This window comes from Echinops telfairi, unplaced genomic scaffold (genome assembly GCF_000313985.2).
Source record: "Echinops telfairi isolate 266 unplaced genomic scaffold, ASM31398v2 ScPeMD7_7400;HRSCAF=8409, whole genome shotgun sequence".
In the NCBI taxonomy this organism is placed as follows: Eukaryota; Metazoa; Chordata; class Mammalia; order Afrosoricida; family Tenrecidae; genus Echinops; species Echinops telfairi.
The window spans coordinates 21711560-21735965 of NW_022111300.1; the positions used below are offsets into that span (position 1 = coordinate 21711560).

Here is a 24406-nt window from a genome sequence, read left to right on the forward strand (position 1 = left end):
CATGGAAGGGATGATTCTGGTTTTTTTTAAATACTTGGTTGTATGGCAAGAAAGTGTTTGATCTATCTGCAGTTAGAAGTAGTCATTTATGCTAAAATGGAAGGGCAACTTTGTAAAGGAATATATTTGTGGTCATTATTTTGGGGAGTTTGCAGCTATTAGCTGAAGTTCTGATTGTCAGACTAAGTGGACCTTTGTGCTCATATTAAAAGCATTATTAAACAAGGAATTATATCAAAGACCACATTAATAGCACAATAATCAGAAGCTTGTAAAACCATAAAATAGCAGCATGATGAGAAAACTCATTGACCAGTGAGTATCATAGGGTGAGTTCTCCAGATGATCCACGTAGTTTTCACACACCTAACCAGAATGTCGGCAGTTCAACCCATCCAGCAGGTACGGAAGAAAGACCCAACAATCTGCTTCTGTAAAGATAGCCACCAGGAAAATCCTAGGAAGTAGTTCTACTTTGAAACGCATAGGGCCACTGAGAATCAGAGTCAACTCTTTCTCTAAAGAACTCAATAATATCAACTTACATTGGTTCTCTTCACCCTTCTCAAGTTTTCACTAACTTAACTTTGAGGGAAAAATAGTTTATTTAAAACTTACATTTTAATAAAATGTGTGTATCTGAAAATTGTAGACCCACCCAAACCCACTGCGATCAAGTTGATTCAAGACTCATAGCAACCTTATAGGACTGGATAGAACAATTCCATAGGGTATCTGTCTTTACATGAACAGAAGCACCTGGGGGAATTGAACCACTGACCCTGAGGTTAGCAGCCAGACACCTAACCCCCAGTACAAGCAGGGCTTCTGAATTGTAAGCAGTGATCTGCTATTCCTGTCATCCTTCTCTGAAGTCAGTTTAGGTCTCAGACCTCAGCCTTCGAGGAAACCCTTCCATTTCCCTCCAGAACTACTGCATTGCTAAACTTGTACTAACTTAATGCCATAACCCAACCCATTGTCCTGAGTCAGTTCTAGCTCACGGTGACCTTGTAGGACAGAGTAGGACTACTCCATTGGGTGTCCAAGGCTGTAATCTTTATAGGAGCTGTCTGCCATCTCTTTCTCCCCTGGAGTGGCTGGTGGGATTGAACTGCCAACTTTTTGGTTCGCAACTGACTTAGCCACTGCACCACAAGGTACCTTCAGCAGCATCCCAGGGCCCTCTAACGACAAAACAGATGCACATCTGCCCACAGTGCTAAAGTTTGTTATTACCCAAGGACAATAAATGACCTCTTAAATTCCCATCCCAGTTCTGAAATTCACACACAGATCAATCATTCCACAAGCCTACCGGCAGCTCTGATAACTGATTTTAAATGAAACGCAATACAAGTTCCCATGATGTTTCTTTGGGGAGGTTTTGTCTTGTCAAGTTTGCCTTTCATGGACACCGTCTGTGACTCCCTCCTTAGTCAGCCCCAGCTACCTCCTCGAACAAACTCTGCTCCCTCTGCCCAGGCTTCAGATGGCAGAGAGAGAGGGTGATAAGTAAAAAATGATCTGGAGAATGCCCTTTCCTTGAGGAGAATTATGTGCTGCTGAAAAGTGGGCAAGCTTCTTGCCTAGAGGGCACAATCATGTATCACTCCCCACTGATGCCCAGTTTATTACCAGAGACAGCTGCAAGAGATTGAACACTGATCTTTTCTTACGGGAGCCAGGAAGGAGGTGCTGAGGCAGTCTGTTTGTGTTATTACAGGGCTTTTTTTCCTTTTAGATGAAAATGTGTTCAGTTGTACTAAATCATGCCCCCTGGATTGATAGCACATAAGGAACTGCATGGATGTTGTGGGAAAGTTCTCTTATGTTTTACTTCCATTTTCCCACGACCCTTTGAAGCCCCCTTATATAGTCTAATGCAGAAGTGGTCTTGTGGGGTTCTGTCCTTTGACCCGTGGTCTGAATATACCTTTTTTGTTTGTTTGTTTCAAGAAATTTGCAGATTATTTTTATAAAGATACAGCACTAACTAGCTTGTTCTTGCGTGTTCATCTCTCGTTATCAATGGTTGGCTTAAATTTTCTCCTTTTATGTTGGCAAAGTAAACTGTTACCATAATATTTGTGGCTACTTAGAAGTGTTAGCAAAATGGCCAATGCTGTTAGAAAAACAAAGCAAATTCTTCATGCTTGCACGTGCATTTGAAATAAGCATCCCTCTTACCCACTGGGCAAGAACTGGCCACCCTGGACAGTCCTTAAACCTTAACCAAAGAATGCCCCAAGGAATGAGAATTCAGTGAGAGAGAGGAAATAAAGGTAGTCACAAACATGGACACAGGTGTCAGAGTGGACAGACTATAGATGACATTAGCCTGGGGTGGGATGGGTTTTCAGAAGAGTTTATCAGAAACGTGACACTTCCCTGTGGATGTGGAGCCCTTTACTCACCCACGGTTGACATCGGGTCGGTGCCAACTCATAGTGATCCTATAGGAAGGACAGCGTAGGCTTCCTGTGGGCTGCCCAGGCTGCGAATCATTACAGGACCAGGGAACCTCAGCTTTCTCCCATGGAGCAACTAGTGGGTTCAAACTGCTGGCCTTGCAATTAGCAGCCTAACGTGTAACCCACTATGCTGCCAGGGCTCCTCTGGACTCCTTTAGAGAGTTACTTAAAGAAGGTAATTGAAGTCAGGAAGGGATTTTAAAAACTCAGCCTCAAAGTGGGTTTTATGATAAATCTAAGCCAGCTGGACCTCCTTACAGAGCAGCGGACAATTGTCACCCACTTTCAGAAGAATGTTCTTCTGCAGATGGCCTTGTCTAAACTTGGGAGGCCTGGCAAGCCCAGACTTCAGTTCTTAAAAGCTGAAAATGGGCTCCACATGCCTCCTTCCCAAATTTAATCACTCAGACCCGTCTCTCCATAGCCACACACCCAACACAGGGCCCATGCCAGGATCTTGGAACACCTGGCCTATTGTTAAGACTGCTGGAAAGAGTATTTTACTTCAAGAGAAGTGTGATCAAAGCGTGAATGGAGGAAGTCAGGCAAAGGAGCTCCTTCCCAAGTATGGCTATAATCTTCTGTTTGTAAGGGGTGGGGTGAGCCAGAAAGACAAAATGCATTGAGTAAGAAGTCATTTTAGTTAAAGGCCACACATAAAATGCTAGCTGTACATATTTGTCTGGTTTTGAAGACTCCTTTGGAATCATCTATAAACCTTGCCAGGTTTGTTCTTGGACAAAACTTTAGAATATTTTGTCATTGATTTTTGGCCCTGCTTGAATGGTAGCAGCCATTAGGCTAATTTCTAAAATGTCCAAGGCTGTCCACCTTGGAGGATGTTGTGGCTGAAAACCGTACACATAGCATGGAAGCATTGTCACATGCTGAAGATCTCATGAAAGCAGCACGCTGTCAGAGTGTCGGAGGATGGACCCTTCTATGTGGAGCTATGTTCTTGTCTAAAACAACAGCAGTGAAGATAACACATATTCCCACTTCATCATCCTGATACCAGCCACCCACATGTACCGTTCTTCTGTAAAGATTTCCAAACTAAAACCCACCAAACACCAAAATAAGAGTCAATTCCGACTCAGATCAACACTGTAGGACAGGGTAGAACTGCCCCCAAAGAGTGTCCAGAGCTGTGAATCTGTGCAGAAACAGACTGCCGGTCTCTCTCCAGCGGACGGAATCAAACCACCGCTCTTTTGGGTGAAGCTGAGTGCTCTAACCACTGTGTCACCAGGGTACCTTCCATAAAGATCACAGCCCTGAAAACCTGTGGAGTAGTTCTACTCTGTGCTCCAGCTCACTGTGAGCTGGAATCGGAGCCATGGTGTTTGCAGCTATCTTGGTTTGAGAAGGTTCTGGTAGAAAAAGTTAGAATAGAAGTTTAGGCACAAATGAGGGTTTTTTTGGGGGGTATTTTTGGTGTCTTTTTAAAAGTGCAAATCAGGTTATTTTCCTTGTCAGCTCTTTGAAGGAAGATAGTGCTTTTGTTTGGCTTTTTTGTGTTACGGTCCGTGTATCTAGGAAAGGGCGCATGCTGTCTTTCATTGGAAAGGGTGATTCACCGATGAAACCTGCAGTAAGCTGTTTGCTTCCTTGTTTTCATGGACTGACAGAAAGCTGCTGCCATAACTCTTGTACCTGCCCTTGTCTTGTAGATTGCTTACTGGTCCTTCTCCCCAGAAAATTGTGACTCACTTGCATGTGGATTATCTTTCTGAAGCACAGATGTGATTCTATCTACCTTGCTTTGCGTTTAGCTTTGTTTTAAAATCACCTAGAGCATATTTTTATCTCAAGCTGGTTCAATACCACCTAGCACCGTTCTGGGCCTCTACACCACTGCCTGAGGTGTGTGTGTGTGGGGGGGGGGGGGGGGGGGGGGGGGGGGGGGGGGGGGGGCGTGCCGGAGGGGAGGGAATATTAGACAAAGAAATCAACTGTGCCAAATCATGTAACTGTATGAAAATCACATCAACCGATCTGAAATATTTTAATTGTATATTAATATTCAACATATTTTGTATTATTTTACTAATGTTTTATATAATTCACATAAATGTACTGCCACCCACTCGATTCCAACTCATAACACCTCAATTGGACAGATTAGCGCTGCCTTAAAGTGTTTCTGAGGCGAAATCTTTATGAGAGTAGATAGCTTCAGCTTTCTCCCGAGGTGGATTTGAACCACCAACCTTGTGATTAGTACGCTACATCACTGAGTAGCAAAAGCAAACAGTTTTTAAATGGCAGATTAAAAAAATTAATTCATGAACTAAAACCAGCATTTGCCAATCAGTTTGTCATACTATGGTGGCTTCTATGTCACTGTGATGCTGGAAGCCATGCTACTAGTATTTCACATGCCAGCAGGGCCACCCAAAGTGAACAGCTTTCAGCAGAGCTTCCAGACTAAGAACAGACTCTGAAAAGGACTTGGCTGCCCACCTTGGAGGATGCTGTGGCTGAAAACCTTACACATAACATGGAAGCATTGTCACATGCTGAAGATCTCATGAAAGCAGCACGCTGTCAGAGTGTCGGAGGATGGACCCTTCTATGTGGAGCTATGTTCTTGACTGAAACAACAGCAGTGTTAAAGCCTTAAAGTTGATGTACGCTTGAAGTGTTCAATAAACAGCCAAGAGAGGCCAGTGCTGGCAGAGTGAATGGTAAGGAAAGGGTAGAAGAAGATGTCAGTTAGACCCTTAAGGCCTTCTAAAACTAAGAGCTTTGACTTTTACTTTGATGAAACGGGGAGATTCGAGCTAAGGAAAAGATCTGATGTTGATGTCAGTAGGTTCCCTCTGGTGCTGTGTTGACAACAGGCTGAGGGCAATAGTACAAATTGAGATGCCATTTACTATTGCTGTTAGGTTCCATCTAGTCTTTTTTGAATCATTGCAACCCTAACTACAAAAGAACAAAGCACTGCCCATTCCTGCACCTTCTTCCCACTCGTTATGTGTCAGCCCACTTTTGCAACCATGGTGTCAGTCCTTCTCATTTTTGGTCATCCTCTTTTACGCTGACCCTCTACTTTACCAAGCATGATCAAACATGCAAGCTCTGCATATCAAGCACGTAAAACTTCAGATGAGAGAGACGAAGATTGCATCAGTGTGGCCGCTTCTGAAAATACTCAGAAGGTAGAGCCCGTAGGACTAGCTGATTCACTGGATGGAGGTGTGAGGGCGAGGGGTCCAGTGATAGTGATGATAGTGTTTGTAATCTGAGCAGCTATTACAATTGAGCTTCAGTTTGCACTTCAAAAAAGGAGCAGATTGGAGGAGGTGCTGATTGGCAAGTAATTGTGTGAGCTATGAAATTTGTAAAACTAAGAAGAATATTCTGGTGTATACTGTTACAGACCTTTTTAAAAACTGACTTAAGGACAATAGTGAAATAATAGTTTTATAAATCTGAAATCCAGAACCTGCGGAGCATTGGGGTCTAGTTTAGGGTTGCTTCAAATGGTCCTCCATGAAAGCACACACTAGAGTCCTTGGTCTAGCAGCTAGACCAGTGTAGACCGGACAGCGAGAACCAGAGAGGTCGGAGCAGAATTCTTGCAACGGCAAGAGCTCTCTGCCAGCGACCCTGATCTTCAGTAGGCTTCTTTTATGTGTCTAAGTTAATGTTTCACTTGTAGATAAATACACCTCTTTTCTCTTCCAGCTGGGGAATGGCGGTCAATGTGTATTCTACCTCGATAACCCAAGAGACTATGAGCAGACATGACATCATTGCCTGGGTTAATGACATAGTATCCTTAAACTACACAAAAGTGGAACAGCTTTGTTCAGGTAAGAGAGTTATCTGTTTACTGTCATGTGCAATATGATCTATGAACCGCATGAGACATGTCAGCACTGAGATATAACTGCAGGGGGAAACTCATGTCTACCTAGAGAACCTATGAGAAACATGTTTGGAGCCTTTATAGCACAGAGCCATCCTGTCAGATAATCTGCATAGCCACTTGCTTGAGCTGTTGTAATAACCTTTTAACTCAGTGGTTCTCAACCTTCCTAATGCTGCGACCCTTGATTACAGTTCTTCATATGGTGGTGACCCCCAAACATAAAATCATTGTCATTTCTATTTCATAACTGTAATTTTGCTACTGATATGAATCGGGCGACTCCTGCGAAAGGGCCATTCCACTCCCAAAGGGGTCGCGACCCACAGGTTGAGAACCGCTGTCTAACTGCTCTCCTTGCTGCCTCTCTGTCGGCTACCGCACTTGCCTTCCTAAAACAGATTCCAGCCTCTCGTAGACCTTCAGGGCTCCAGATCATACTTCCTGTGCGATACAATTCAGGCTCTCTACCCGGCGGTGCTAAAGTCCTTAGTGTTCCGGCTTCAGCCCACGGCTCCAGTGGCATCATCTGCATCTCTGCCCCACAGAACACTTTGATTCCCCAAAGACTCCTGCCCTTTTGCATACCATCATTTTTTTTCCTCATGCCTCCTTTATAGGGGAGGTCTTTTTCCATTCCATATGCAGTGGATATATGTCCGCGATTTAAAATCCAGGGAAGGACCCTCAGCTTCCTAGACCTCACTGTTCCCCTGATGCAACGCTACCCCACTGCACTCGCCTCTCCAGAGTCACTCTGGCCCAAACTTCCCCCTGAGGAGACTAGTCACCATTCCTGTGGGGTACCTCCCCAATGCAAAGTAGGTCTACAGGAAATAAACGCATAGTAAGTTCAGGTTGTTTAAAAGGGAAAATATTGGACACCAATAATAAGATGTGAGCATGGTATAAAAACATGCCAGAGGCATCTCAAAGTGCTTCGTTTTAATAAATACTTCATCGGTTGAGAGTATGTATCAAAGAAACAGTCTTTCTTTGTAAACATCAAATGTTTTCTTCTGGTGAGCTTGTAGGTAAGAAATTCCCTCTGCCTCTTACTCTATTGTGAAAATACTTTAAAAAATATTCGTCGAACGTATTCACGTGAAAATCCATGCGAGAGATGAAGGGGTCTTTGGTTTGGGTCACAGCAGGATACTGGATGTACAGCTGACTTGGTTGGTTATATGTAAAAAGATGTCTAGCACTTCAATCAACATGTGAAAGCCCCAGTGTCTGAAAAATGCAGGAGTCACTGGCAGGTCATTGCCAAGTGAGACGCCCATCGATTTATATGCTCCCTGTTTGGATGGATAGAGTAGACAAGAAGACTGATTCTCAATACTAATGACGCTGCTTCTCCCTGAATTATTTCAGCCACAAGCAGGGCAGAGAGGTTGGCCAGAATCTGGGCCTTGCTTCACTCACCCTCTCTTTGCTGCCTAGACCTCAGGTGTGAAGTCCTGTGATTGTTTTTCTTTAGGTCACTACTGTTGTTAGGTGAGGATTTTTACTTTCTTTACATTGAAGTGTAAACCACACTGAAGGGGGTGGTCTTTGATCTTCATCAGTAAGTGCTTCAAATTCTCCTCACTTACCATCAGATTGTATCATCTGCATACCACTAATTGCTGATGAGCCTTCCTCCAATCCCGATGCCATATTCTTCAGATAGTCCAATCTCTTTATTTGCTCAGCATGCAGATTGAATAAGTGTATGAAAGTATAGAAACCTTTCCTGCTGCCAGTCATTTCAAGAGCTACCATATGATCAAGAACCAATAGTAATAGGAGGAGGCAAAAGCTATTTATAGAGGTATAGCTATAAGCATGTACATATGAAATACAGTATATTTATAACAAAAGGGATAGAGGCCAATGCACATATATTTATATGTTAAGTATTAAGATAGCAGGTAGATTTTAGGCCTCTACTCAAGGCGTCCCTTAACACAAGAACATTTTGTTTTTGATAACCTGGCACTCTTTGATACTTTCCCTATATGATCGCTGAAGGCAATGGGTGCATAAGTAAATGTGGTGAAGAGTGCAGATGGTGCCAGACTATCAAAAGATACAGTATCTGGGGTCTTTAAAGGCTTAAAGTCAGACATGCGGTCATCTAGTAGGGAAGCAAATAAACCCACATGGAAGAAGCACACCAGCCTGTGCGATCATGAGGTATCGACAGAATCAGGCATTAGGTATCAAAAGATCGAAAATAAACAATTACATCGATGTGAAAGAGGGAGTTGGAGTAGAGGCCAAAAGCCCATCTGTAGACAATTGGACATGCCCCCACAGAAGTTGTATAAGGAAGGGATGATTCAACCAAGGTGTAGTACAGCACCAATGAATCACACATCACCTCTGGTTCCTGAATACCCTCTCCCCTCAACACACACACACACACACACACACACACACACACACACTACCATGACTCAGTTCTACCTTACTTACAAATCTGGCTAGACCAGAGAACACATATTGGTACAGGTAAGAGCTCTTGACACATGGAATTCAGGAAAGATAGACCCCTCAGGAACAGTAGTGAGAGTAGCGATATCATGAGAGTAGGGGGGTGGTCAGGGAGGGGTAAGGGTGAGAAAGGGGAACTCATCTGTGCTAGTCTGGGTAGACTAGAGAAACAAATCCAGGGAGACTCGTGCATAAGAAAAATGAGGCTCCTGGAATTGACAGCACCTTGAGGTCAATACCCATAAACCAAACCATTGCCATTCAGTTGTTCTGACTTATCGCTGATCACAGTCTATACTTCTGGATGGGAACAAGCAACCTCATGTTTCGCCCATGAAGCGGCTGGTGAGTTTGAATTGCAGACCTTCCCAGAGCACCAAGCAAGACTCCTTTGAGGTCAATACTGGGTGCTAACTAGCCAGTCTTTTGCCCTTCAAATCAAATCACTTAGATTCCAGTGAGGTACCAGGTTGTTAGCCTAATGAAATGGCTCATTATTTCCAGAAACAATTGCTGCTGCATCTTACTCAACTTCATCTCTCTGTCACTCAAATTTTATTGTGCCAATGATGTACACGCTGTGTGTGACGGGACCCCTCAAATATCTTACTTATAATTTGGTGAGGGAAAACAGCAGAGTTGCTCTATCATTAGCAGTTCCGCGGTTAGTTAGAGCACACACGGCTCTGTGTTATAATTGTCTGTGGATCTCTCTTCAGAATCGTGAGCCACTCTAGAGTAGGAAGTCTGTGTCTTCATCTTTGGTCTCTAGCGCCCAGTGGGTGTCTGGCACAGACTGTCCCCTCGGAAATGCGCATTTCCGGGACGGACGAAAGTGACTGCAACTGTGAGGAGGCAGAAACAGAAATGAGTGTCTTACACACACAGGAGGTTTATGTACTCATGAATAGGGGAAAAGGGGCCGGTTATCAAGGAAAAGAGACACAGTAAGGGAGGGGTAAGGAAAAGAGGTTGTAAAAAAAATTCCAAGTCACAGACCTTAATGGTGAAGGAACCCTTCGGGAAGTCCCTTTGCAAACCACTGGGAGAGGCGCCGAGAGCAAATGAAATGTGAAAAAATTAATATATTTGTTTCAACCTAATAGGAAATGTTTGCACGTTATATATATATATATATCATTTCCTTGCAGATCTTTTAAACATTCTCATAAGCCTGTAAGGCAGTTCAGCAGAATTGGAAGCCACATTTGTGATTTTCTTATAGCACCCCTTTTATAAAATTATCCCAGAGCCAGCTTGTGGGGTATACTGTCCCAAAGAAAGCATTTGGCTGGATTTTAGTAACTGTTGGTAGCTACAGTTCATCTGCTGTGGCATGTTGAAAACTTGTAGAAACAATTTAGGTTATTTCCGAACAGATAATGTTCATTAGGCGAACTCATCTGGTTGCTAAGTTGCCAAGATTGAAAAATCAGAAGAATAAAGTAGATTTGAGGATTCCTCTCTGCTCTGAAATAGCCACAGTTTGCTCAAACCAGTTTAAACGTCATAGTAGAGAATTTGTTTCAGGCAGTAATTTCCTCAGAGTAATGACCTCCATATTGCACTTGTCATCTGACACCCTGACAAATGCAGGTTCTTGGGACCCTTAATATAAACAAACACGCAAGCTCACTGCCATCCAGTCGATTCTGACTCAAGGGAATCTGTAGGACAACAGGACTGCCCTTGTGGGTTTCTGAGACTATAAATCTTTACAGGAGTAGAAAGCTGTATCTTTCTCTCTTAGAGTCACTGCTTGTTTTGAACTGCTGACCTCGCAGTAAGCAGCCCAACCCAGAACCCATATGCTGCCAGATCTCTTCCTTTCGATTCTTCTTGTTGTTAGGTACCATCGAGTCAGTTCCAGTGCAGAGGGATCCCTAGGCACAATAGAACCAAACACCATCCTCACAGTAGTTCCCATTGTTGCAGCCACTGTGTCAATCCGTCTTGTCGGGGGTTTTCCTCTTTTGCACTGTCCCTCTACATTACCAAGCGTGATGTCCTTTCCAGCACCGATCTTTCCTCATAACATGTCCAATCTCACCATCCTTCTAAGGCACGTTCTGGCTCTATGTCTTCCAAGATAGACTTGTTTGTTCTTCGGCAGTCCTGGTGCTTTCAGTATTCTTCACCAGCACCATGATTCAAATGCGTCCGTCTTCGGCCTTCTTTACTCAATGTTCCAACTTTCAAAAGCATAGGAGGTGAAGGAAAATACCATGGCTTAGGTCAGGCACACTTTACTACTCAAAGTAACATCCTTGCTTTTCAACATTTTAAGGAGGTCTTGTGCAGCAGATTTAGCCAATGCAATCAGTTGTTTGAAATCTTGACTGCTGGTTCCATGAGCATTGATTGCAAATCTAAACAAGGTGAAATCCCTGAAAACTTCAATCTTTTCTCCATTTATCATAATGTTGTATATTGGTTCAGTTGTGAATATTTTGGTTTTCTGTACTTTGAGTTTTAATCCATACTGAAGGCTACAATCCTTGATCTTCATCAGCAAGTGCTTCGAGTCCTCATTTTCAGCAAGCAAGGCTGTGTCATCTGCATGTCACAGGCTGTTAATTAGCCTTCCTGCAACCCTAATACTGCATTCTTCATATAATCCAGCTTCTCTGATTAAATGTGATGAGAGACACATACCTTTCTTGATTTTAAACCATGAAATATTCCCTGTTCTATTCAAAGGATACATGTACAGGTTCTGCATGAGCACAGTGAAGGGTTCTGGAATTCCCATTCTTCTCAAGCCTAACTATAGTTTGTTATTGTTTATACTAGGTCTTGGGATCAGAATTTCTGCATTTTGACAAATCCCCTAAGACAGTTTTCTGCAATCTGGAGCTTCTCTATTTTAGAGAAACCCCAAACCACTAAAAGTAAAACTAAATGATCCCAAACCAACCTGCACAGTTTCCTTATTCATGATTTAAAATGTGACTTTTCTGAGGTCTTCAATGATGGCATTTAGCAAGAAGTAGCTATCATTCTGTTTATTTATTTATGAATTTATTTATTCATGCCCATGATTGTTCTGGAAGGCATTTCAGGAAGCTAGGACAGTGAAATTAGGATAAGAACAAAACCAAGTGTTGTCCACTGAAGTGTTCGTCTTCACCCGACTTAAGAATAGCAAGATATTTTGCATTGAGTTTTGTTTTCAGATTTTATGTCATTCCCTGAGCGTGCCTCCGGGCTTTTACTGTAGTATATGCTCTGGAAAACATATTGCACAATACCGTCACACATTTCAACTGTCTTTAATTTTCTTGTAAGGATCCTTGGTAACACAGTGGGTTGGTTTGCTAACCGAAAGGTCAGTGGTGTAAACCCATTGGCCACTAGTCAGGAGCCTGCTGAAGGTGTCTGCTCCTGTGAAGATTCACAGCCTCAGAAGCCCTCGGGGGCAGTACTGGCCTGACCTATAAAGGGATAGCTTATGAGTCAGAATCGACCTGAGAGCAGGGGACCCTTTATGTGCTGCTCTTTATTTCCTAAAGGCTGTACCTCAATCCTGTCAGACCCCTGGTTGCATTTCCTCAGCTAAGTGATCTCCCCACTCCCAACTAATAATTAACACTAATATAAGCTCTTCTTTAAAAAAAATGACCTACATTTGTGTTCTATTTTCTTCAAATTTTCCTGCTTTTTTATAACATCTTTTGTTTTTTTATGTTAGCTTTTAAAAAGGTTTTGGAACAAAGACGATATGAGGAGGTATAACATAGAAATACGTTGCAGTAAATTGCAAAGCAATGAAAATGACTTGCTCTAACTTCCTACTTTTAGTAGGGTTTTTTTTTTGTTTGTTTCTTTTTGTTTTGTTTTTTTACCCCAAGAATGTTATGAGTTTTTCCTTTGAACATTAAATCTAGGTCATGTAACCATATGCCTATCTGGCGTGCATTTAGTATCAAATGCAGCTTTAAGTCTAAAGTTAAAAAGGCAGCTGAATAAATTTTAAAAGTCAGTGTGCTACCAATAGGTGAAAATTTTACCTATGATAATACCACAGTAGTGTTATTCTCACCTAAATCTGATGCTGGCTTTGAAAATGAGTGTTTATAAATTTCCCATGATGACATATGAGATTGGAATCAAATAAAATACTCAAGGTAGAGGTACTTTTATGTTTTGCATAGGCATATTTAATATTTTGGTTCAATTGATGTGTAACATCTACTTAGAAAGCTGGGTGCAAGGGGTGTTGTTTAGTACTAGCCCAGATCAGTTCACTAAATGTTTCATAAGTATTCAAGGAGAGGAAATGGACAACAAGGTGCTAAAGATCCCTGGGGGGGGGAGTCAAGCTACTAGATACTGGTTAGGTGCCATAACTTGTTTATTCAATCGTAGTGATCCCGTGTGACCAAGTAGAATTACCCCAAGGATTGTATAGGTTGTCATCTTGAAGGGGGCCGAGTGCCGGGTCTTTCTCCCACACAGCCCTGGATGAGTTGGAGCGGAGCGCTTAGCTATGATGCCTCCCTGGAGATGCCAGCAAAAGTCAAAGACTGCATGGGAAGAAGAGGGAAAAGAAATGGGGAAGGGAGTCCAATGGGAGTGGAAGAAAGTGTGTCTGCTCTTTCCCTTCTTCTCACCCATCTCCCTCTGCCTTAGGGAATTGACTTTCCTCTACCATTTACTTTTGATTTTCTTCATGTTCCCCCCCTGGTCCCTAAGCTGGGAATAGAATAGCCGTAAAGCCCTCAAGTCTAGTGCTGGGTCACTGGGAGAGCCTAGCTGACTGGCCTGCACATCAGGAGGCTAGCAAGGTTGCCCAGCTCGCTCTGCTGTCCTCTCTCCTCCATACCTCTCACTCACTCTACAGGACAAACACACCAACTAATGGAAGAGAAAAGTGGTAAAAAGGGAGCTGGGCAGTGGGGAGAGGGACCTCAGTTGCTGTCCTGCATGAAATGCTGGTGTCTCCACAAATGCAGAAATTAAAGGGACTTGGTTTTGAACATGAGAATACAGTAGTTCTTATTCCATCTGCATTCAGCTGTCTGCATCTATCCTGATACTTTGTTATTGACCAGAAACCTGATTTAGTGATTTTTGGAGCTCCCCCCCCCCCTTCACTGCTTATAGTGGGGAAGAGTGTGAGGGGTAGGGTGGGGACGGGGTGTCAAAATTCATGGAGAAATTCCATTCTTTTCATTTTCTTTTGGCACAAACTATCTTAGGCCCCCTCATATATGTTATTCACCTCATATATCTAACTGTCCCATGATTTCTTTCTGTATATCAGGATGGCCTGTCATTGAAAGCAGTCGGCTGCATCATGACCTCCATCCCTGTATTCAGTCCTCATAACCAATTTAGTTACTACACACATGTGTTTTGAGCTTGGCTGAGATTCTCGACAAGATGTGGTCATTTCCCTCCAAAGCAAAACAAAACTCATTGCCATTGAGTTTATGCCAATTTATAGTGACCCTATAGGAGAGGGTAGAACTGCCCCTGTGGGTTTCTGAGACTGCAGCACTTTACAGGAGTAGAAAGCCCGTCTTCCTCCCTTGGAGCAGCTGGTGCTTTCAAACTGTTGACCTTGCAGTTAGCAGTCTGACAGGTAATCGCTACATCGCCAGGGCTCCTAAATTCACTGCCATTGAGTCGATGCCTACAGCTAAGGTCAACAGTTCGAAAGCATCAACACTCCAGATGCTACTCTGGAGAAGGTCATCAAAAGGTGTGGGGGTGGTTTCAAAGTAATACTGCTAAGAGTGTGGGCCTCTGAGACCAGTCATTGAGCCATGGAAGCCCCAGCACTCGTGGTCCCGGGGATTTTTTGAAGGGGGGGAAAAACAAAACTCTGGAGTCCAAGGATATGGTGGACTCATTTATAAGCCATCATCCTAATCAAGAAGCCCTTCTCCTATAGTGTTGTCCGATTTATGATAAGATGCTTGCTTTGAGGGCATATGGTGATATGCTTATTTTGAAAGGATCCACCAAGAGCTATCAAAACAAGCTTTAACAACAACATATACGTCCCAACACACAGAAAGTAATTGTGAACTTCCTAAAGATGTCAATTACTTCATGTACAGATTTGTTCTTTATAAAACACGAGTTTTAGCGTGACATTGCTATTTTTCTTTACTTTTTCTTTTTTTAGTTCAAATCATTTTCAATTTAAAGACTTTAACAGAAGGAGCATAAATTTTAGGGGAAATGATTTCCTTTTATAAATGGATTTGTGATTACTTAAGGACCTCATATGTATGTTTATCTTGGAAAAGATTTTAGGCCTGAAGAAATCGCAGATGTTCATAAACCGGGAGAGCTTAGGTATGTGCTCACACCCTTCTTTGCTGGTGGGAGGCAGAGGGCCTCATCTTGTTCTTTGGTTCTTTTTTGTTTGAATCTGCAACGTGCATCATGAAGAATCATATTTCATTATCCAAAGCAGTCTGATTCAACCCTATTCATTTTTATAGCTCCAACTACTATAATCAGGCACATAAATACATAGTCTTATACTTCAGGGCAGGGGTCTTCAAACTTTTTAAACAGGGGGCCAGTTCACTGTCCCTCAGACCCGTTGGAGAGCCGGACTATAGTTTTAAAAAAACTATGAACAAATTCCTATGCACACTACACATATCTTGTTTTGAAGTAAAAAAAAACAAATGGGGCAAAAACACCCGGTGGGCCAGATAAATGTCCTCAGCGGGCCATAGTTTGAGGACCCCTGCTTTAGAGGTATTATGATGTCATAGTACCTCAACTTCACATCACTACATATAACTACCATACATAGCCATATATCCATATGGATATATATGTATGTATGCATTATCTCTTTTAATTCTTACAACAGGCCTGTGGAATCTTTTAAAATCTCAAAGAAGTGTTCACAGCTGATTCTAGAATTAGAATCTTCTTTGTATCATAGCCTCATGCTCTGACATGTACCTTGTGTGTAACAGCACATGATAACTTTGGATTGTATGGTGTGTATGTGTCTTTTTAAATATTTTCATGAACGATGAAACATCTGGTAATTTTAATGCAAGGGGGTGTCCCAGTGGTGTCCCCGTCATCAAGAACTTTCTAAACAGAGGTAGAAAGACACTGGTAGGAACATACGGAAATGCGCTCCAAGCTGCATGGCCACTCCTGGCTCTGCTTCCTGGGAGTGAGGTGGGGAAAGCTCTCTCCCTTCTCTCTGCATGGTCGCCTGGCTTCCTCTCTTCAAACCTCTCCTCCCCTCCCCACAAGATGAACTATCATACTCTCCCTTCAAAGAGCTTTTTCAGCTCCCTCAAATCATTCCTGGCCGGTGAATCAGCTGCCAGGATGCCTGCACGATCACCATTGGAATCAAAAGCATATGGCCTTTTCCTCCAACAAGCTTGGACCTGAGAGGACATCACAACCTCCTCCTCCTCCTCACTGTGCTATGGAGGGAAATCAAAGACCTTTTAAAACACTCTCCCTGCAGTCTTGGTTTTTTCATAAGGGTGTCACTGTTCCATGTATTTAATTCCATTAATAAGCGTGTATGGCAGCTAGGCTGAGAGACATACATTTCTACTTCTTCATTGTAGGAAGTTGGTGTTCTTTTAGTCTTCTATAAAGCAACATGCCAACGCATTTAAGAACAGTCACCTATTTCCCATCTGCTTCTAACCGCTCCTTCTCATACCTGTTTCCCAGCTGTTTCTGGGAAATTCCAGCTGTGTAGCAGACACAGTGCTGCCACAGTAAAAACTGAATGGACTCCATTCTCCACCTGAAAGGACTGCTCACCCACCAACTTGGAGAGCTTGGCTTACTGCCTAGGGATTCCTCGGCTGCACTCTTTGTGGGAACGGATTGCAGACAATGCTCCTGTGGGGCCTCTGGGTGGGTTCAAACTACCCACCATTCACCTAGCAGCCGAGCACTCGGCCATCCTGGCACCAAGGAAGACAAAGACTCAGCTTACATGCAGATTCAGAGTAATAGAAGAGGTGAGTGGTGCAGCAGTTCAATGCTCAGCCACTCACCAAAAGGTTGGCAGTTCAAACCCACCCATTGGCTATGCAAGAGAAAGGCCTGGTGTTCTCCACCCATGAAGATAATAGCCTGGGACACCCTGTTGGGCAGTTCTAGTCTGTCACTATGGGTTGAAAACAGGCTTGACGGCACCAGGGTAGTAATAAATGCTGTCACTTTCAAAGAACCAAAAACCAAACCAAACCCTGCCATTGAGTTGATACCGACTCCTAGCAACCCTGTCGGACAGGGTCTAACTGCCTCTGGGTTTCGGGGATAACTGTTTACAGGAGTCACACCCCGTTTCTCCCTCAGAGCAGCTGGCGCTTGCAAACCGTGCGCTTGAGGTTAGCAGCCCAACGAGTAGTTTCAAGAAAAGGAAATGCTATTCCAATCTAGAAAGGTACCTCTTTTCACCATTGCCAAGTTTAGTGACTAGTCAGTAAATGTTAATGAAGTTGAATTTAATTGACGTGCTCTTCAAAATAGCTTTTGTCAGATACAGGAGAAGTTGGGGATGTAGGATAGAGGTTGTGTTAGTCTGGGTTGACTAGAGAAACAAATTCATAGACACTCGTGTGTAAGAGAGAGCTTTATATAAAAGAGCAATTGTATATTGAGAAAACATACCAGGCCAGTGCAGATCAAGTCCATAAGTCTGACATTAGCCCATATGTCTGGTATTAGTCCATAAATTCCTCTTTAGACTCATGCAGCACATGCGATGATGCTGAATCAGGAAGATCACAGGCCAGTGACAGTGGAAGTGTCTAAATGCTGACACGGGTCTCCACGTATCTCCTCCAGCTCTCTGTGTCTCAACAGCAGGAAAGGGAAGGCAGAGAGAGTGGGCCTGGCTTCCAGTGAGCTATTTATCTCCACTACACCTACAAATGAGGGCATCACGCTGTGACCTGATTGACAGGCTAGACTCCACCCCATCGCTCAAGTTAACAGGAGATTATGCAACTGCCACAGAGGTCTAGGTTATCTCATGCTACTATAACGGGACCACCATAAGAAGATGACTTTAACAAGCAGAAATGTACTTTGTCACACAGTTCAGGAGGCTAGAAGTACAAGTTCAAGATGCAGGCTCTAGGGGAGGCTTCCTCTGTTGGCTCCAGAGGAAGGCCCGTGTCTCTGTTGGCCTTCTGCTCCTGATCATGTAGCTTGGCAGCATCTCTCCCTTTATCTCTCCTCTGTTTGTTTAATCGCTATTATATCTCAAAAATGATACAAGATAAAAAAGACTCAAGATATACCCAACACTAATCTTGTCTCATTAACATAGCAAAGATAACCCCTTCCCAAATGGGACTATAACCACGGGTGTGGAGTTTAGGATTTATAACATATCAGGGAGCAAAGGGTTACTCGTTAGCCTGCAAGTCCTAAAAGATTTATAGTCTTGGAAACCCACTATACAGAGTCTCTGTGAGTCAGCATCAACTCGCGTGGGGCATCATTCAATCCATAGCAAGTACTAGTTAAATACTGTTGTGGTGTTCTGCACTGTATGTGTGTGTGTGTGTGTGTTTGAGTATAAGCCAACCCAAATACCAGCCGAGGCTCCTAATTTTACCACAAAAACTGCATTAAAAATGTGCTGCAAACTCCGCTTATACACGAGTATATATGGTGTGTGTGTGTGTGTGTGTGTGTGTGTGTGTATGTGTAAACATACACACCTTATACCCAATGGTCCTAATCCTATGCTACCAGGATTCTCCTTGCATTACACGTGTATCCAGAAAACACAAAAACCAAAACCAAATTCACTGCCATCGAGTCGATTCCAACTCCCAGTGACCATCCCCCCCCTTTTTGTTTTTTATTAAATCATTTTGGGGGGCCTTGTACAACTCTTATCACAATCCATACATACATTTGTACATTTGTTGTCATCATGATTCTCAAAACACTTGCTTCCTACTTGAGCCCTTGGTATCAGCTCCTCATTTTATTCCCTTCCCTCCCCGCTCCCCACTCCCTCCCTCATGAACCCTTGATAATTTATAAATTATTATCATTTTGTCATATCTTCTACTGTCCAACGTCTCCTTTCACCCACTTTTCTGTTGTCCATCCCCCAGGATGTGCTCCACTCTCTCTTCCTCCACTTCATTTGCTCCCGTGGGCTCTGATCAGACATGTCCCTCCCCCTGAGCTGCAGCTTCAGTGCTGTCCTCTGAAATAAATTCTGTGGAGAGGGGCAGGTGTCCACATAGTTGGAATTGGGGCTGATCCCTCAGACCTCTCCACTGGTTTCCTACTCCATGCCTGTATGTTGCATTCACATCTTGGAGCACTGGGTTGAAAAGTCTGGTCCCTCTTTCCCTGTGGAGATATAAACACTATCTTGAGTGTGTTAGTGCCCTGTTCCCCTGCTACCCATTTCTTTTTTTTATTAGTAGTAAATCATTTTATTGGGGGCTCTTACAACTCTTATCACAATCCATACATACATCACAGTAACCCTTGAAGGACAGGTTAGAACGGTTCCTGTGGGTTTCCAAGACTAAATCTGTATAGTAGAAGAGTGCCTCCTCTGGTGATTTTGAGCTGCTGACCTGTGGCTAGCAGTCCAGCACATAATCACTATACCACCAGTGTTCCTTTAGCACAGGCAAGCTCTTAGTTTTCCAGTTACAAAGTAAAGGTAGGACAAGGTTGCCAGACCGAAGTAGATGTCTAGTGTGGCCATCAGACAACATAATCCACTATCACACTGTGGATGTGATTATTGGGAATATTATTAGGCCAACTTATTTATATACAGTTAAAATGGTCAGGCTCAGTGCCCCCAAGTCCTGTTAGTCTCCAAAAGAAAAACAACCTTTTTCTAATGTTTTCCTCCTTCAATTGTGTTCTAACATTTAGTTTATCAGACATGTAGTCACTAAGAAAAGGAGTGTCAGAAATCTCTGTCAACTGTTTGGGCATGTTCAAATTGCAAACCTGGAAACAGAATAATTGAATTTCTTGGCAACTCTTAAAATAACTCTCAGATTGGGATTTTCTTCCCACTCTGAAACCATTATGTCATTCTGGCAGATAGCAAGGTACTTCTCTCTATTTGTCCTCTCCTTTCCAAGGGTGTGTTATTTCCCAGGTGCTAACAGTCATACACTTTTATGGCTAATTTACTTGACAATAAGGAGCATGTGAATGTGATGGGAATGCCAGTACTGTTTCATGTCTGTGCCTTCACCTTCTCCTGGAGCAGTCTCATCCTCCACGTTGATTTCTCCTACGTTACATTGGTGTCTCCGTTTATTTTAGAAAACTGTGGAAGGAGCCAAATTTTAATGAAAGGATGTTTGTCAACTTCAAAATTACACATGATGAGGTTAAAAATCCACTGTATAACAACACTAACAAAACACCTCTTTCCTGCTTTCTAGCCCATTTTAAAATTAAGTTCCTGTCAGTGCTCCTGGAGTCATAGGATTCAATTCCTGAAGAAAATATGCCAGGTGTGCAGGGCAGGGAACACAGTGTGGCCCTTCTGGGTATCGTCTCTGAAACTCCATGATGTAGTTTGGTGCCATCAAGTCAGTTTCAACTCATAGTGACCCTATTGACAGCTGAGCAAAACACTGCTTGGGGTCCTGCACCATCCTCACAGCTGTTCCATTTGAGCCATTGTTGCAGCCCCTGTGTCAGTCTATCTTGTTGAGGACTTTCCTCTTTTTTGCTGTCCTCCTACTTTACCAAGTTCGATAGTAAACTGAGGAGCACTATGCAAATGTTTGGCCCACCAAGAAGATTGGCTAATGTGCTGCTGATGCAAATAAGGAACATGATACCTGTGGGATTGGGATTGGTCGGTTTTGCCATTGCACTAGATTTACAATGAAAGATCCCAGAGGCAGAACGTAGGATCTGACTACCGTCAAGAAAGAAAAGCCAGGAGTGGTGCACATCCTTTGGGCCTAAGACCCCTGCACGGAACCTCCTCAATCCAGGAGATAGTGACAGTGAGAAGCAGTGGCACAGAAATGATGGCAGCAGAGGCACTATGACCAAGAGACCAGTGCGAGATAGAGCAGTCAACTCCCCAGCCTACAGAGCAAAATGCTGAGTGCCTTCTGGCAGAAGACTTGCTAAGAGTGGGGAGCCGCTGGGGAACTTAATTGGGTTTGCAGGTAGGGGAGTTAAGTTTTCCCAACCCATGGAGCTGAAGCAAAGCTCCTTTGAATCAAGGCTTTTCATACTTTGAGAGCAGGGCAAGGGCCAAGGGTACTCATGCCTGTGCACACTGCTGAGAAGAGACAGACTTAGTTGAAGAAGAGTTGTATCCTGAATTTTTCCTGAATTTGTAACCTGTTAACTTACATAGTAAACCCTGTAATTGTCTGTGAATTCTGTTTAGCCATTGAACCTAGCAGAGAAGTAGAGTATATCATTGGGAGGGACTGTTGATGTCAGAATTGGTTAAAGTAGGAATCAGCCTTAGACAGCTGATGTCAGTGATCTTTGTTCTCCTCCTCCAGCCCTGTGAAGTTAGAGTAGATCAGACACCATTCTCCCATGCCACTGTTCCAGTTTCAAACTACCTTGGATTCTTTCCAATGCTAGAGTTGTAGAAGAACAAGTCAGAGGGTGTTGCTACTAGAGTCCCAGTTCATACACACATGGGACTATTCTAAATAAAACATGTTCAGACATATCACTACAAGCATCAGATAGCTGCGGACAAGCTCTCTCAGGAATACACTTGTTTCACCTCATTTGCAAGGCAGAGAAGTCAGCTCAGAAGCTTATGGTGACTGTTTTTGGTTTTTTGTTTCTTGGGGGAATTCCAGAGGGGTAACCTTGATATATTTTCTCAAAGGACACAGGCTGATCATAGGTGCATATAAAGAAGTTTTAAGAAAATTAAAAACTGAAAACAAAATGGGTGCATAAGCAACTGTGGTGAAGAAAGCTAATGGTGCCTGGCTATCAAAAGATAGCATCTGGGGTTTTGAAGGCTTGAAGATAAACAAGCAGCCATCTAGCTGAGAAGCAACAAAGTCCACATGGAAGAAGCACACCAGCCTGTGTGTTCATGAAGTATCATGGGATCAGGGATCAGGCATCAAAGACCCAGAACAAAAAATCATATCATTGTGAATGAGGGGGAGTGCAAACTAGAGACCCAAAGCCCATCTGTAGACAATTGAACATCCCCTTACAGAAGGGTCACAAGGAAGAGATGAGCCAGTCAGGATGCAGTATAGCAAAATTGAGACATACAACTTTCCTCTAGTTCTTTAATGCTCTGCCCCCACCCACCCAACCCCCACTATCATGACCCCAATTCTACCTACAAATCTGGATGGACCAGAGCATGTGCCCGGGTACAGATAAGAGCTGGAAACACAGGGAATCCAGGAAAGATAAACCCTTCAGGACTGATATTGAGAGTAGTGATACCAGGAGGATAAGGGGAAGGTGGGGGTAAAACGGGGAACCGATTACAATGATCTACATATACCCCACTCCCAGGGGGACGGACAACAGAAAAGTGGGTGAAGGGAAACATCAGTCAGTGTAAGACATGAAATGATAACAGTTTATAAATTATCAAGGGTTCCTGAGGGAGGGAGGGGAGGTGGCAGGGGGAAAATGAGGAGCTGATACCAAGGGCTCAAGTAGAAAGCAAATGTTTTCAAAATGATGATGGCAACAATTGTACAAATGTGCTTGAGAAAATGGATGAATGTATGGATTGTGATAAGAGTTGTACGAGCCCCCAATAAAATGATTTAAAAGAAAATTGAAAATTGCATTGGTGGGAAAATGCCAAAGAAGTTGTGCCGAGCAACCGTTTCCATCGCAATGCACCTGCTTACTTGTCCAAGACAGAACGGCTGTCCTATCAGAATGTCATTGGGAACCGTTACTCCACCCATCCTACAGCCCTAATCTTGCTCTTTCACTCTTTGTGTCCCCTAAAACCCAGAAGTTATGGGAACACAATCTGAGTCCCTTGAGAATGCCCAAACTTCCCATTTTGACATGTTCTCAAAGAGCAGGGGATTCTTTGGAGAAGAGTTGTTGTTAGGGCCCATTGAGTTGGTGTCATGGGAACCCTGACCAGGCATGCCCTATCCTCAGTCATTCCTATGCTTAAACTCATTGCTAGCCATATGTCTGTCCTGCCCATGCAAACTCTTCCTCTTTCAGTTGACTCTCTACCAAGCAAATCGGCCTTCTCCAGGGACTGGTCTTTCCTGATAACATGTCGAAAGCATATAAGTCTCACCATCCTTGTACTGACAAGCATTCTACCTGACTTCTTAGTCTGATTGGTTCATTCTCCTGGCAGTCCTTGGAGAGCAGTTAGAGATGGAAATACTAGCTCCAGAAGTATATCAACCTAGATGGAAAACATGTCAAGAGGCAATAGCTTCTTCACATTTTGATATGTTGGCTCACTAGCTATTTCTATAATTTTGTAGCAATACATTTTTATTTACCCTCATATATGGAAAAGCAAGGTATTCTGGGATCATCCTGTAACTCTATAAAGAAAGCAAATCATGTTAGAACAGCATTCTGTGAATTATTGCCGTTCTCATGAGTCTCCTGTGTTGGTTACTCATGAGTTCCACTTAATGGCTCCAGGCTTCCTTTGAAACCACCACCTTGCTGGGCTTTCCCTGGCCACCAGCCCTTCTTAGGGCGCTGCAGGGATGCACACCTCCTGCCCCCTGGAGGGTAGAGGGTTTTATTGGTTGGTGAAAGTTAGTGGTCTGGGGAGGGAAATGTTGGTAAGCTGTCCCCTAGTAAGCCTTGAGAAGAGAGTGAAATGAATTCTATCCATGGAAGAACTTTCAAGCTCCTGGTCCACAGCCCCAAGGTCAATGATTTCAGCCTCAGCCTAAAAGACAGCAACCTGAGACGGGTGCATTTTGTAGATAGGGTGTCTGTAGTTCATCCATCAGCTGTATCTCATGTAGCATACTGACCATCTATCCTTTGTCTACAGTTGGCAGTGTTTACAGAGTGATTACACATAAATAACTATTGATTAAATTATGTGAGCAATAATTTATTAGAAATTCCTTTTAGAAATTGGAAAAGGTATGTACACTTGAGGTTTCTTAATCTCATTTGTCCTACAAATAGGTAAGTTCTGAAAATTAGAATTGTAGGTGAACAGGTACATTGGATGGTGTAAGATAATAATATAATAAGGGTTTCTAGGGGGAGGGGGATAAAGGGGAGCTGATATCAAAGAGTTCAAGAAAAGAAAATGTTTTGAAAATTATGGTGGCAGCAGTTTACAATTATGCATGATCTAATTGAATGATGGATTGTTATAATATCCATAAGAGCTCCCAATCAATTTTTTTTCGAAAAAGAATTGTGTAGATACCATGCTGTAAAGACACTTGTACACAGAAATAATGGTCTCAACACAACTTCTCCACATTTACTCTCCTTCCTCCCCTACCTCCAGCCTCGTTTCTTTTTTAACACCGTCAACAAGATCTGAGCCCTCCCTCATGAATTTTTATAGTTCTATAAGGGCAAGATATGACAAAATAATATATAAATTATCAAGGGCTCATGA

The 24406-nt window shown here is 43.1% G+C and overlaps 1 protein-coding gene across 1 annotated transcript in view; it reads left to right on the plus strand.

Moving 5' to 3' along the window:
* MAPRE2 (microtubule associated protein RP/EB family member 2) overlaps window positions 1-24406 on the plus strand; it is a 118394-nt gene that overhangs the window by 27378 nt on the left and 66610 nt on the right. Inside the window, exon 2 of the mRNA XM_004703081.2 lies at window positions 6171-6298. Within this exon, the coding sequence (XP_004703138.1) occupies window positions 6171-6298 (128 nt within the window). The remainder of the gene's footprint in view (window positions 1-6170; window positions 6299-24406) is intronic.